The sequence below is a fragment of the Pteropus vampyrus genome, unplaced genomic scaffold (assembly GCF_000151845.1).
Source record: "Pteropus vampyrus isolate Shadow unplaced genomic scaffold, Pvam_2.0 Scaffold319, whole genome shotgun sequence".
Taxonomy (NCBI): Eukaryota; Metazoa; Chordata; class Mammalia; order Chiroptera; family Pteropodidae; genus Pteropus; species Pteropus vampyrus.
Genome location: NW_011889100.1, coordinates 723,990 through 737,968, shown reverse-complemented (window position 1 = coordinate 737,968; position 13,979 = coordinate 723,990). Strand labels below are relative to the sequence as shown.

At 49.9% G+C, this 13,979-nt stretch overlaps 1 protein-coding gene across 1 annotated transcript in view; it reads right to left on the bottom strand.

Annotated features, from left to right (window-relative positions):
• Nucleotides 1-2,468: 2,468 nt before the first annotated feature.
• Nucleotides 2,469-13,979, bottom strand: part of SNX27 (sorting nexin family member 27) — a 69,359-nt gene continuing 57,848 nt past the window's right edge. The window contains exons 9-12 of the mRNA XM_011377667.2: nucleotides 7,746-7,895; nucleotides 7,304-7,432; nucleotides 6,874-6,933; nucleotides 2,469-6,032 (exon numbers count right to left, since the gene is read on the bottom strand). Of these exons, the coding sequence (XP_011375969.2) occupies nucleotides 5,985-6,032; nucleotides 6,874-6,933; nucleotides 7,304-7,432; nucleotides 7,746-7,895 (387 nt within the window). The 3' untranslated portion in view covers nucleotides 2,469-5,984. The remainder of the gene's footprint in view (nucleotides 6,033-6,873; nucleotides 6,934-7,303; nucleotides 7,433-7,745; nucleotides 7,896-13,979) is intronic.

The following is a 13,979-nucleotide window of genomic DNA, read 5'->3' as shown; positions in this document are numbered from 1 at the left end:
TTTCTTCTAAAATAACCAAGTCCCCGCCCGCACGTTAATGGCAGCATGAAGAGAAGGGGGGCTGGGGAGGGCACAAGCGTGGGGCGGACAGGTAGCAGCCGGGCTGGGAGAGGCCTCACCGTCACAGAGGAAAGACTTAGCCAGACATCTCACCAGGGCTGTGAGAATGTGGCGGGGGAAGCCTTGGATCATTCCCGCCATGCGCTCCCATCCCCCGCCTATATTTTTAGGGCTTTGAAGTGCATAAGCTCCCTGTGAGGAGGTGCCCCATTTCCTTCGGGTCGGACCCTGTGGCATCCTGAGAGCCTCAGCCTCTCCGACTTCCAGGGTCTCCCTTGGCTTTTAATTCTCCTACTAAAATGTCAAAACTGACGGGGACCCCACTTCCGGCCGAGCCTCATTCTCTTCCCCTCGTCCCGGAACTCGAGGCTCCTGCTGCTTGGACGATTCTCATTCTCAGGCCTCCCTCCGTCCATTTCCCTCACTCGCCGGTCTGCTGCCTCGTGCTCCCCGTAAGTGGGGTTCTCCTCCGACGTCCTGCACCCTCTCATCTGCTCAGAGAAACGACTCCAGCTGTGTCTCTCAGCTCCCTTTTCTCCCCCTCCCCTCAGACTTCTCAGGAGCGAGGCGCCAAGGGCCCAAGCGAGCCGAGCTCTGACTCCACCGCCTCTCAGGTCTCACATCCAAACCAACCGCGAAGCGCCCCCGCTTCTCTCTAAAGCACTCGCCGATCTGCACGTGTCTCCCCCTCCACCGCCATCGGCGCTGTCCAGGCCGCCCTGGCCCCGCTGCTCGCCCGCAGTGTCCCCGTCACCTGCTTTTGCACCTCCCCTCCAACCTGCTCTCCGCGCCATCATCTCCTACGAATGCATCCACGCGCCGCGTCCCCCTCACCCCAACCAGCGCTCAGAGCATCAGACGAGGAGACGCCTGCCAGACAGCTGTACCTCCATTTCCCACCCATGCCCAAACCATATTATTAGGTCAAAAGCTAAAATGTTTTCTCCCCCAAAGTTTCAACTCTTAAATATTCCTATTTTCTAGTCACCTAGACAAGAAACCTTGGGAGTCTGTTCTCCACATACATTCAGTGTTAAGCCACAAAAGATTTCACTTCCACAATTTTTCTCGTATCTATTTCCCTCCTTCCAATTATCACTGCCTCTACTTATTACTGATCCTAGCGCTCTCTTGACCTGTATATATTCTGAAACATCAGTGTATCTAAACCGCAGCTAATTAGGAAAAACGAAACTTCTCTGGTTCTTTTTTGTAGAGCACATCGCGTTGGCATTCGAGGCTCTTCAAAGCCTTGTCTTCCATTTTATTCCTGCATCCACCCCGAGTTCTAATCGAATGGGACTGTCGGCGTCCATCTGGGCCAAGCTGATCCCCCATCCTCTCGTTCCCATGACTAGTGTCGGGCACATGATGGCTCCATACTCTGTTGGACACCTTCTTGCTGGGAATCTGCTCGCCCCAAACGGCTCACCTGCAACACTGCTTTCTCCGTGACGGTTTGGTCGCCTTGATCCAGAGGACGTTGTCCCTCTGGTGGTGCTTGTGGCACCTGGACCCCCCAGGGCCGTGCAGCGTGGCCGGCCGTCTGTCAGTCCCGCCGCGGACGGCGGAACGGCCCCTGCTTCGGGCCCGTAGCGGTGTTCAGTGCACATGTGGCTGTTAAGTGCTCGCTGACTTCCACGCTCGTGATTCCAACTCCAGAATTCCACTTCCTGCTTCTCTGTGGATTCCTTCCTCGTCAAAGGAAAACAATGCTTTCCTATCAGGATGGTAATACCGATCAGATTCCAGTTACTCGATGCTGAGGGCCGAGGCCAGACGATGCTCCTCCCACAGCGGCCAAACAGAACGTGCACCTGCCCTTGCTCTCCGGTCTTCAGTCCAGGAAGGAAAGCAGGTGGCCAGGGTGAAACGGCCAACCTGACACACACACCGAGCTCTCTGAGCAGACTGGGCTGCGACCGAGGACCACGCAGAGGGCCAGTCTCCAGGGAGCAGGCGCTGGGCACCCTCGCTCCAGGCTGAGGGCACGGGAAGGACCACGATCCGAGTGCCCGGCCCTGTGCCGGCACCCATCCATCCAGATTCCTGAGACGTCTCCTGCACTACTTGGAAAATGGCAAAGTGTACACATGTGGCTGGCGGTGGGGTGGGGACAGTGCCAAGATCTGTCCCAAGGACTCTGTCGGGCTCTATCTGCATAAGGCCAAGGGGGAGGAGACCTAAGGGAGAAAGAGGGACTTTCAAAGGAGCCACCCGACAGGGGAGGCCAAACCAGGGGCCTCTCCGCCCCGCCCCTCCTCACCTGCTGCCTCCCAGCGGGTCACTCGGCAGAGCTGGGTAGGCGTTGCTTCCCGTTTTCAGGCTGATCTAACTCAAACCTCAAAGGTCCCTCTTTACTTCTTCCCATACAACCCAAAGGATTTGCAGTCTAGGAAACCAAAGGATAGTTTCATCAATAAATCAATTTATTTAAAAGAATATGTTACAATTAATTACACTAAGTGACATTACCAAACAATTTTAGAGTGGTTAGCTCTAGAACAAGGAATGAAAGAAACACTGTTAGCCATTATGGGTCTTGTGTATTTTCTCTTCACATTTCTTCAATCACAAATAAAAAATACAAGATACTGCAGTGAAAATACAATTAGAGTTTCTCTCAAATAAATTAAAAGTGTGCATGGTCTGGGAAAAACTGAAGCCCAGCTCACTGGCTTAAAAAGGGGCATGACGTAAAACCGGTGTCCAAGTTAGCAGTCAGCCAACCGCCTCCACCCCGTGGCACCCCCCTCTTCGGTTCTGATGCCCCCAGAGCCCCAAGCTTCCCACGCGCCTGGGTCACTGCTGTCGTGGAGCGAGGCCCTGGCACCTGGCACACCGTGCCGGGTGCAGACGAGGGGGAAAGGAGGCGGAGCTGGAAGACGGGGCGCTGATACACCCCACCGCCTCTGACTGCTCGACCACATCGCCCTCCCTCCGAAAGGAAGCTCACGTGACGAGGACTCTGCGAAGGGACCCAGCAGTGGGCTGAGTCCAACAGACCCCACAGTTTCTCCCACTCAATCACCACGGCCGGAGCATGATGGCAAGAGGCGGGCTTCAGACCAACTTGGACCCGGACGTGGCCCCCTTTAAACTGCCCATGCACTGGCAGAGTCTGAGATGAGAGAGGTGCCACCTCCCGTCAGGGCCCTACACTGCTGCTCCGAGCACTGGGTTTGGAGCTGCAAGAGGGGGTCGCCCAGAGCTACCGGCCAGGGCGACTAGGGATGAGACCACAGGGCCAGGCACGGGGATGCTGAACTCCCTGAGAGCTCCGTCTAGGCCTGGGAGTTGCCCTGAGCACTCACGGGTGCTGAGCTTAGGCCTTGGGCAAGGGGAGGGCAGAAAAATGGAGGGCAGAATGAAAACATAAAGGGCAGAGCGCCCAAAGCACGGCCCAGGGGACCGGTCTGGGCGCTGTTTTCTCCTGATCCATGAAAAACTCGGAGCTCTCACCAAAGGGGCTGGAAAATGAGCGTGGAGCAGGGACAACAGACCTGGGAGGCGCCGCCGCTCTGCTGGGCCGAAGCAGGGGGAAGGGGAGCCCTTCCGCTTCCCAGAGACAAACTGCAAGGAAGCCTCCCTGGGCAGAACCCAGGACCAAGACAAGAAGTGGGGTTCAGAGAAAGAAGTGGGGAGCGGGGGAAGGAGTGTCATACTAGTACTGCTTCATGCAAAGAAGAACCTGGCCCCCTGGAGTGCGCCACCTCAGTGACTTTGCCTGTGACCCCCAGGGCCTCCCCCCTCCCCCACCGAGGGCAGCTGGGGGCTCCGTCGGGGTACGGCCTCCGGTAGGGGCTCTTCCTACACAGGTCCCACCAAGAGCCCTCCCACCGACAGGGCCTGCACCACGTGACTTCACGCCACAAAGTGACAGAACAGCACCCACCCTCTACGAGGGCTCTCCGCCCCGACCAAGGGCGTCCCCACGAGGTCTGCAGGTCAGCACCTGGGCTGTCGCAGGGCCTTCTGGATTTGTTCGTTCCTATCCCACCCAAGGGAATGGGGACAAACTGCTGCTGGATTTTACAGCTTGAGCAAAGCTGGGGTCAAAAGCATCTTTAGTATTTGAGGTGGGAAATCAACTCTCTCCAGGGTCCTCCGGCTCATTATTAAAGTCATTTAAGCCAAGAGAAGTCAATCCCGCGTCACAGCTTTCGAATCAGAGATCACTCTCTGCCACTCTGATCATTCAGCATTCTGACACTTTACACTCTGGGAGTCCACCTGGTTTGGAGAAGGGGGAGGAGAGAAGGTTCCCTGTATGACCCCACACTCCCCTGGGGCCAACGGCTGCCAGGATGACAGAGTGAGAGAAAAAAAAGTGGCCTCACCATGATCTGTGATAACGAGCTACAAAAAAAGAGACTTCAAACCACCTGAGCACTGCTCAGTGGACGTGACCACAGCCGACGGAGGCGGCCTCCCCGTTAGACAGAGCGAAAGACGCCGAGACGACGGAGAAGGGAAAAAGGCTCGATGATGCGTTCGGGTACATCAGAGCCTGACTCAGAGCTCCCGGCCCAGAGCCGGCCGGGGAGGCCGCCCTGCCCGAGCCAGCCTGGCCCTGGGCGCGCAGCGCTCAGGTCTCAGGTCTGACTGCAAAGCCAGGCAGGAGATCCGTAAGGGACAAAACGATTTCCCTTCAGTCTCCTTTCAACTGAAAGTCGAGACTCAACCTGGATAGACCACATCTGTACTGCTCCTTCCTGGGCCCTCGGCTGGCTCAGAGGGGCTACGGTTGGGATGGCACGAACCACTGGCCTGTTCCGGGTTTCCCCAAGGCTTTGGGGATACTGTCGGACCCCCCCGCACAGCTGTTTAAGGAAGTCACCGGGAGCGTGATGGCTGGTCATGGGCGCTTACTGGTCAGGAAGTGGGTTGGGAAAGCTGCCGACCACAGGGCATTTCTTGCTTCCTTCCCCTACCCAAGCCCAATCTCTGTGCCTAAAGGCATCAGCTTTAACTCTGGTCCCTAGAGCTATCCCTGCTTCAGAAGAGGCAGGAACGGGACACTGCGACTATGAAGTGTTTCAGGCTCCCGTGGCGTCGGCCACCAGAGCCCACCCTCCCCTCCAGGAGGCAGGAGGATGTGGGGTGTGGCTGGAAAGCCACGGGTGGGAGAGCGAGACGGGCCGGGAAAACTGTCTTGGATTCGAGAGGCCGCACCGAGCCCTCAGACCCCCGCCCGCCTGCAGCCCCGCTCCCGAGAGGCACCCGCCCTCCCCAAGGAACTACGCGCCTTGCTCCTCAGACTCTTCGGTGACCCACGAGCCGGAACCTTCACTCCGTACAAAAAAGGGGCAAAAAAAACCCAAGCAGGTTGTAAACTTTTCGAGTCCTTCACGAGGAGAGGTATTTTCCCTGTAAAATATTTTTTTCCTTTTTAAAGTTTGTTTCAAAATAAAGAGAGCAACAGAGAAGTCATGAATTCTAGTGAAAGGTGTGTAAAAACACAAGCTAAAAAAGGTACTGCCATCAATATGAAATTTAAAAAGAAATATATATATGTATATACGTGCAGCTAATTTGCGTATATATAGTTTTTACATACATACATATATATGTCTGAACAGTGCAAATGGGTGGAGTTCATAGTTCCAGTTTCAAAAATATGGTGCGAGGAGAGTCCGTTGGCAGGAGGCCCAGGCAGGAGGACAAGGACCTCTGGCGTGTCGGTCGGGCCGCTTTCTTTCCCTAGCGTGACTCAGTGGACCCCGGGTGCGGACCGAGCTGCTGTCCCCCACCGGCTCAACTCCAGAGACGCGGAATTCAGAGGGCTTATTAATAATATTTAGTTGGGGCTTTTGAATATAATGACTTTTCCTTTTTCTCGTCTTCTGTGTTAATGGTTACTCTGTCTGACATGGGACACGGAAAGGGAAGAGGATGAAGGTGAAGGGGGGGGTGAGGAAAGGCTAGGTGGCCACGTCCCTCTGCTGTGACCTTGCCGTCTGGAAAATGTTCTGAAAGGAAAGACAGACAGGAGTCACTGGGCGGCCTCGGGGGCGCACGTCGCCCCTACCTAGAGACACACCGCAGACGGGGACAGAGCGAACGACTGCACGACGGGGTGTGACCGCCCGTTCCCGACAGGACTCCCATGAGGAGTCAGCCTTCACCACAGCTGGAAGCGCCCCAGATGTCAGGGCTCTGGCTCAGCCTTCCCGTTTGACACATGAAAGAACATGGGAAAACTGGGCTCCAGGGAGACTGATTTGCCCGAAATCTCAAAGGAAAAAAAACTGGGAGAGAATCCAGATCCGGTTCTGAAGCCCGACGCCCTCCCCACTGTGCCGAGAATGTCTGTCTCCACGTTCTGACTTTTCCTGCTGAACCTCGGAAACGTTTTCTTTGAGAGTAAGTAGCTAATTATTCAGGACCTTCAAACTCTGCCCCGGCGCCGGCGGGCACTGCCAGCAGGGGCAGGAACCCGCCCACACTTGCGTATTCCGGGTTGGCCTGGGCTCATCCGGGAACAGCTAACGCTGAGACCCGCTGCCCTGTGGGGTCAGGACCAGCGTGGAGGGCGATGACAGAAGCCAGCAGGAGGGTCCGGGGAGTCATGAGAGGGGGCAGAGCCACTGCCGCCCTCCAGACGAGGAAAGAAAGGGGTTGGGCATTTTACACGGCCAGTCAGCATCCAGAGGCCAACCTCTGGACCAGTACGCCAGCCCCCAGAGAAAGCCAGCCTAACTAACAGTCCAGGGGACACAGAGGCGGAGGGGAGGGTCCCGGGTACTTGGCCGTTGGCCTGTATGTTTTAAACGAAGATGAAAAATCCAATTCATGATTGTTTAGAATTACCTCTTTTCTCCATTTGAGCTCACAGAACACCCTCTCAAAGCATTCGTGCATGTAATTGAACTGGGAAAAAAACAGAGCAACATCACCGACTTCTCAAGACCAGGCACCACAGGCCGTGCCCTTGAACTCCTGCCCCCAGCCACCCGACCTTCCCAACCCGCTCCCCAACCGCTCTACCTAAAGAAAACCCTGCCGAGCCCAAACCCAGGCCTGGCTCCTCTCCTGCTCTCTAGCTCCTTCTAGTGGTGACTGTGAGTTGAGCGGGATGTGAAAGTGCCGATCCCAGCCCAGCCTCAAGCGAAGACAGAGTTCAAGGGGTTCAGATTTCAGGACCACTGCTATCTCTACAGCTCCCTCTCTGCATTTAGGTTAAGGAGAACTTCAGGCCCCATCTACTTTCCCCAAGCGTGCTTCCCCGTCCACCACTCACATATGGTGTGAAGATTTTAACCCATCGAGGCTTCTTCTCCCCTCGTGCATATTCAAAACAGAAGGCCATTCCTTCTTCATCTGTGTCCCACCGCTGCATCTCATCCCACTCGAATGCTATTACCTGGTTCTAAACAACCGAGAACAAGAGGGTAAGTCTGAGAAGCGGGAGCTGGCGTAAGACCGGGCAGCGGACGAGAAATGAGTGATGTCCGCGTCGCTTTGGGGACAGGACTGTGACGGAAGGATAAAAGGTGGTGGAAGTGAGGAGGGGCAGGTGTGGGTCGCTGCTTGTTCCCTTAACCGGGCAAAACGGTTCTGACTTCACTCTGCTACCGCCACCACGCCCCCACCCCCGCCCAGCAGGAACGAAAACGCAGCAAGTGAGCTAGTGTCCCAGCCCCGTGTGCCCGGCCCCGGCCCGGCCCGCGCCGAAGCCTCACCTCCAGCTGGCCCTCTTCGGTGCAGGCGTGCAGTTTAAAGTGCGTGATGCTGATGGCGGTGATAACGTGCCCCTTCCTCCTGGAGTCGCAGGCACAGTGGGGGAAGATGATTTCGTTGTAGCCCTCACAGGTTCGTAGCATGTTGAGGTACTAGAATCAAAAAGGGAAACCGGTGTTGCCATGGAACTAAACCACCGTGAAGAGCCACTCGGAGGCCGCAAGAGAAAGAGCAGAGAACCCGCTCACGGGACACCTGATGACCTTGCCTCTGGTCTCACGCCCGTCACTAAGCTGGGACAGGACTCCAAGACAATCCTTTATCCCACCTCCAACCTTGCCCATTTCTCTCATTAAAAAAAAAAGAGGAAACATAACAAAGCAGGAAGAGACCCTGTAACCTCAGACGAGAAGGGAACTCACGATGCCACCAGTCTGGCCCTCGCTGGACCTGAGGGCCGGGGGTCGAAGCTCTCCTTTCAATTAAGGAAAGAGGGCTGTTCCTCCCCACCTCTCTGCAGTCAAGACACAACGATCTCCGTGATGCGGCTCATGCTACCCCAATCTCATATTCATAAATGTTTAGGCTGACTTTTATTTCAAATCTGGTCATTTTACAGAAACCCAGAGTAACAAGAGATTTGCTTAAGGCCACATAAGTGGTACAATGAGGATCAGAAGACAGGTTTAACTTCTTGGTCACTGAGCCTTTATCACCAACTAGTCCCCAGATCAGCCCCACTACCCACCGGGTCTCCTTAAAAAGCATCTGGACCAAAATCAAGTGACATATGTGATCCTCACAGGTACAATGCTACGAAAGACTAAAAACGGAATCTCACCATTGACAACAACATGGATAGACCTAGAAGGTGTTATACTAAGTGAAATAAGTCAGAGAGAGACAAATACCATATGATTTCACTCTATGTAGAATCTACGGAACAAAATAAGTGAACAAAGAAACAAACAAACAGAAAGAGACTAATCCAAAGAGGTCTGTGAACTACTGAGTCTAACTTAGCTCGCCATTCTGCTGTCCGTTCTCCCCTGCAGCTGAGGCTGGCCTGTCACTCAACTCCCGATTTTGAGTTGAGAGGAGAGAGGGTAAAAGACGCGTAGAAAGCAGAGTAGAAGAGAAACAGCGAAAAGATGATTTAAAAAAACTCATGGACTCTGACCTGGTTTCCTCTCAGGGATTGCCTGGGAACCAAGCCAACAGTGTAAAAAGGGAAATAATAATAGTACCTACATCAGTTATTCACAAGCATTACAGTATTTAGCAGAGTATTTAGTGCATAATTAGGTATTCAATAAACGGTAGCTTAAAAAATAATTTTAAAGGCTCTGTTATCCTTAGCCAGAGGGCTCAACTATTTTCTCTCTCAAGAATGCCCTGTGAAGTGAGAGATATGGAAACTAACTTTTCAGAACTCCAGGGGGAAAAGCCCAAGAGGGAGGCAGAAGAATGGCAGAAAGCCGAGGGCTGCCGCAGCCGGGAGCGGGCACGTGGGGGCTAAATGTGCTGTTCTTTCGACTTCATATACTAAAAAATGTCTATAATAAAACGTTGGAAGACAAAGAAGAGGGTCTTGCAACCAGACCGCCAGCACTCAACCCACGCGTCCCCCTAACAGCCATCGGAGACTTGCTACATGCTCAATGAGCAACAAGTTCTGCTCACAGATGCTTAGGACCTCTGCCAACGCCAGTGGGTGTCGCACAGCCTTGCGACTAGTTTGCTTGCGTCCTTCAACAAAAATGACTTATGTACAACATGTGTCGAGAGTTCTCTTCTTCCAGAGGTATCATCACTGTTTTAAGAAATATTTGTTATGTTCCTAAATGGGAGTTTTACTACATAGATTTTTTAAAAGAGAGAAACATGCAGACCAAGGGAGGGATTAGGGAAAGACCTCGGAGGAGACGTGGACTCTGCCTGTCCTGAACTCTCCCGCTGTGACCTTGCAGAAGTTGCTCGACCTGGGGACTTCCCCTCTGCCATCTGGAAGTAAAGGACACTGCTGCCACTCTCTCTCTCATCTTGGATGGAGGGGAAAACATCTGCTTTGGAGCCAGATAGAAATGGGTTCAGATCCTAGTTCCACTTCTGATCTCGGGTGAGAATCTTCCTCTCAGACTCCGCCCTCCTCTGCAGAGGGGGGACTGGGAGGAAAGGGGAGTCTCAGGTCCGGCAGCGATTCTCAGCTTTAAGTGGGCAATCTCTACATTCCTAGGTGTGCGCAAAGTGTAAAGAGACGAGACATTTAAAGTTTTACATACACCCACAATTTCCAAAGGAAAAGTGAATTTTTGTTTTCAAACAGATTTATGTAAGGGTGTAGCTATATATTTAAAACAAAACTGTCCTGTCCATTTTCCTTTCATATTAGATTGTGAGTACTTAATTATGTACCCTAAATTACCTCTCCTGATTCACATGCCACTTAGATGATGGCCCACATCAGGCCAGAGGAGAGGAACGACAGAGCGTGGGACATCCTGTGAATGTTCAATACTTAGCAAGACAGGTAAATATAGAAAGAGGACAGTTATTAAAGCAGAGACTCAGTACCTAACAGAACAGAACACTTTCGGCGAGTGGGTTGAGGTCCATTCTAGAAAGCTCTCTGTTCTCCCGAACAACCGGCCAAGGGTCAAACCAGGTCTAAAACTGAAATAAGGGCTCGAGAGGAACCTTAGGAATCAACCCTCCCGAGCCCCCCAGGCAGTGATTCTGAAGCACCGAAAGTTTCAGCATCACCTGCATCTTCTGTAAAAATCTTCACAAAAACTCGTAGGTCCTCACCCCACCCCGCTCCAGAGATTCTGGCTCAGTAAATGTGAGTGGGGGTCCAGACACCTGCATGGTGATTCCCAGGACACTCAGCTGGGGGCTACACTCTAAGAAACACTGACTTTCACATTTACTGCCTTGTGTGAAATCACTAAAAATTAACGTTGAGAAACACTAACAGAAATTGATTTGTCAGTTCAATGATGGCAAAATCAAGCCACTCCAACATAAGGAAAACGTTCCAAATGTCTATTTGTGTGCGAGTAAAAAAAAGAAAGAGAAAAAAGAAAATCTCTCCTAGGTGGTTGGATTCTCAACCATCCACATGTGAGATTCAATCTAACTTCGTAAATAAGCAGAAAACAAAAAGATTACTGATCGCACTGGGTCTTACAAACTATGGCACAGATATGAGCTGTCCTTGGTATTCAGAGAACAAGGAAACTTACACAAAGCTTATTTATCTACCAAGAACTCTGGAGCATTCTGTCAAGATTCTACTTGATAGCTGGCAATCTGAACATCCTCCTTTTCAGAAAAGAAACCTGTTGACTTGCTGAAGTTCTCACAGTGATGTGGCAACCGGTTATGCTAATTTGACCTAATCTTAGGCCCATCAAACACACTAAGTCGCCTTAGATGATGGTATGTAGACATAAGGGCTCCAAAGGGCCATCTGAGACGGAAGTTCCAATGTACTGACCTTGACTCCGATTCAGCTAATGCCTTTGAACACCAATCCTTGAGAACATGAAATTACATCTGTACAGAATTCAAACTCTGTGGGATTTTCTTTAAAATCCGACTATAGTGTTAAGGGGCCAGTACGCACTTGTATGTTGGCACTAAGTTTTCAAGACAAGAGAATGCCATAAATGTTTAAGCATGTTTTACACTCAGTTCCAGTGACCCATGGGGAAACATATCAATGTAACAATGCACCTGAGTTCTTAACTGGGTGACTATACGATTTAAACTTGAGTCTGAAAGTGATTTCATAATAGATTACTATGCTTGTTAAATTCAGATTTTCTATATTTTGCCCTAGAACAACCCAAACCTATTTACGTCTCCAGCACCTACCTGGTACTGTGCCTGGCACGCACTTGGTGCTCCACAAGTATTTCTGGAAGATAGTGTGCCTGCAGTACTGTGCGCAGTACTAACCAGTACTGCATACTGGTATTGTCAGAGACCCTTATAAAATCATTTGATTCTGTTGGCTTTGGCAAAAAGAACTACTGCAGAGGTTGACAGTCCTTTAGTATTTGGCCCTTTTCACCAAGAAGATGCGGATGTGTTGGTCAGACTCATGCATTAATACATAGAAGACAATGCCATTATCTTAAAGAAAAGGTGGAAGTCGAGTTTTAAAATCCTGTCTCCCACATAGTAAAATTCCCTCAACCAAAATTCTGCAAATTAACAGACGTAATTCTGTGCAAGATAATTTTAGCTGCCTATTTCAGCCTGTTGGTATGCAGAGCATTCGTAGATGATTCCATGATCTTTGGCAAATCCCTAAGGCAAAGAGATTTATTACTTTCCATCACATAAGTGATAAAATAACCATCCCAGCTAGACATAAGGTTACATGCTAAGTTCGATGGCTTACTGTGTATTCTGACTCCAACCCAATTAATTTGGATGGATAAACACTCAACATTCCCTCATAAAAAATGCACAGAAGGTACAAAGAAATTCAAGTGATCTATAAGAATCATTACCAATGCAATTACTGCCTTGTGTGAAATCATGAAAAATTATAATTGGAAAAATTTCAACCATATGTGATTTTGCCAAGAAAGAATTTTTTAAATGCTAAGAGTAGAAATTTGTAAGTGTTCTTCACAAATTTTATTTTTGACAATTTTCATCCTTGGCAGATACAAACTAAAAACTAATTTTAAAACCTTTAAGAAATATTCTAAGGCGGCCTTCTCCAACAGAACTTTCTGTGATGATGAAAATGTTCTCTGAGCTGTCTAATACAGTAGCTATTAGCCACATGTGGCTATCAAACATCTGAAATGCAGCCAGGGCATCTGAGGAACTGAATTTTAAATTTTATTTCATTTAAATAAATTTAAAATTAAATTTAACTCACCACAGGAAGCTGGCAGCCATCGAACTGAACAGTACAGCTCTAGGACGGCATACTAATCAAAAGCATTACTGAGCATAAGAGTTTCAGCAGCTGCAAAGGTCGAAGCTATAAAAACGCATGATTCTGCAACTGCTAAATCACAACTAAAATAATTTCTAATGTTAAAATATCAATTCTTACAGAATCTTATCTTTATCATATTAAATGTGTTGCACAGCTTCTGTTTTAGAACTTGTTCTATCAACATAAATTCTATTCGGTTAATAATAATAAAGTTAAATACCTATATACAGCAAAATAAGCTCTTTGCACGCTAAATGGAGGAACGCGATGGACTTTGCTTCCAGGTCTCTAGCGCTCTATCTTTTCGTAAGTTACTGAAGCCACCCGCCAGCTTGCGACATCTTTCAAAAATGACAGGAACAACAGGTTTAAGAGGTAAAAAGGAGCATTTTATAAAGAGGTTATGGGGACATAAACCTACCATGACCATTTTCCTTTGCTCATACAGCTTCTGTAACTGGTAGGACTTTTCCTCTGCTTTGATGTAACCTTTTTTCACATCATCAACAGCCTGTCACCAAAACAAAGGCAGGGAAGAAAGGAATGTAAAAATCATTATCAAGTACATTCTTGATAAAAATAGAGACACAGATCCATTTTCAGAATAACTCATATCTCTATAAACCATCGCCATCACCAGTGAACTCTGCCACATGGAGAGATTTACTGGAATAAGCAGCATTAAGTGTCTGGTGTGTGCTCAAGGACTGTTCCAGGCACGTGAGCAATTTGGTTTCTCACTTTAACAGATTTAAATTCTGCTTAATTTACACATGTGAGACATGAGAGAATGTTAAGTGGCATAATACCGACTAAAGGTGCGGTGAAGTAGCAAAAAGGTGTGGCAGAGACAGCAAGTGATACACGCAGCCAGAACACGACAGCTCACTGCTAACCGTAGTTACCAAGGACTCAGCCAGACCCCAAAGAATAAGCTGAACAGAAGAACTGCGCGCTGAAGTCAGGGAAACAGGAATGGGTTTGAGCTTAAACATATTCAGGAGACAGATCTGCCTGGTTTGAATAAAAGGTACATGTTAGGGAACGATGAAAGATAATGCTAGAGCGGGTAGGTTAACAGATGAGGATTTGCATATGAGGGCCAAACAAATTAAGCTAAGCAGAGAATAAAACGAGGGAGCCCAATGATGTGGTACTTTAAGCATTCAGTGGAACAAGACCTTACACTAGGGTGGGAGCGACTGGAGGACAGGAAGTGATAAATCTCAGACCATGAATGGACAAAATCCCCAACAGGACTCGACACAGG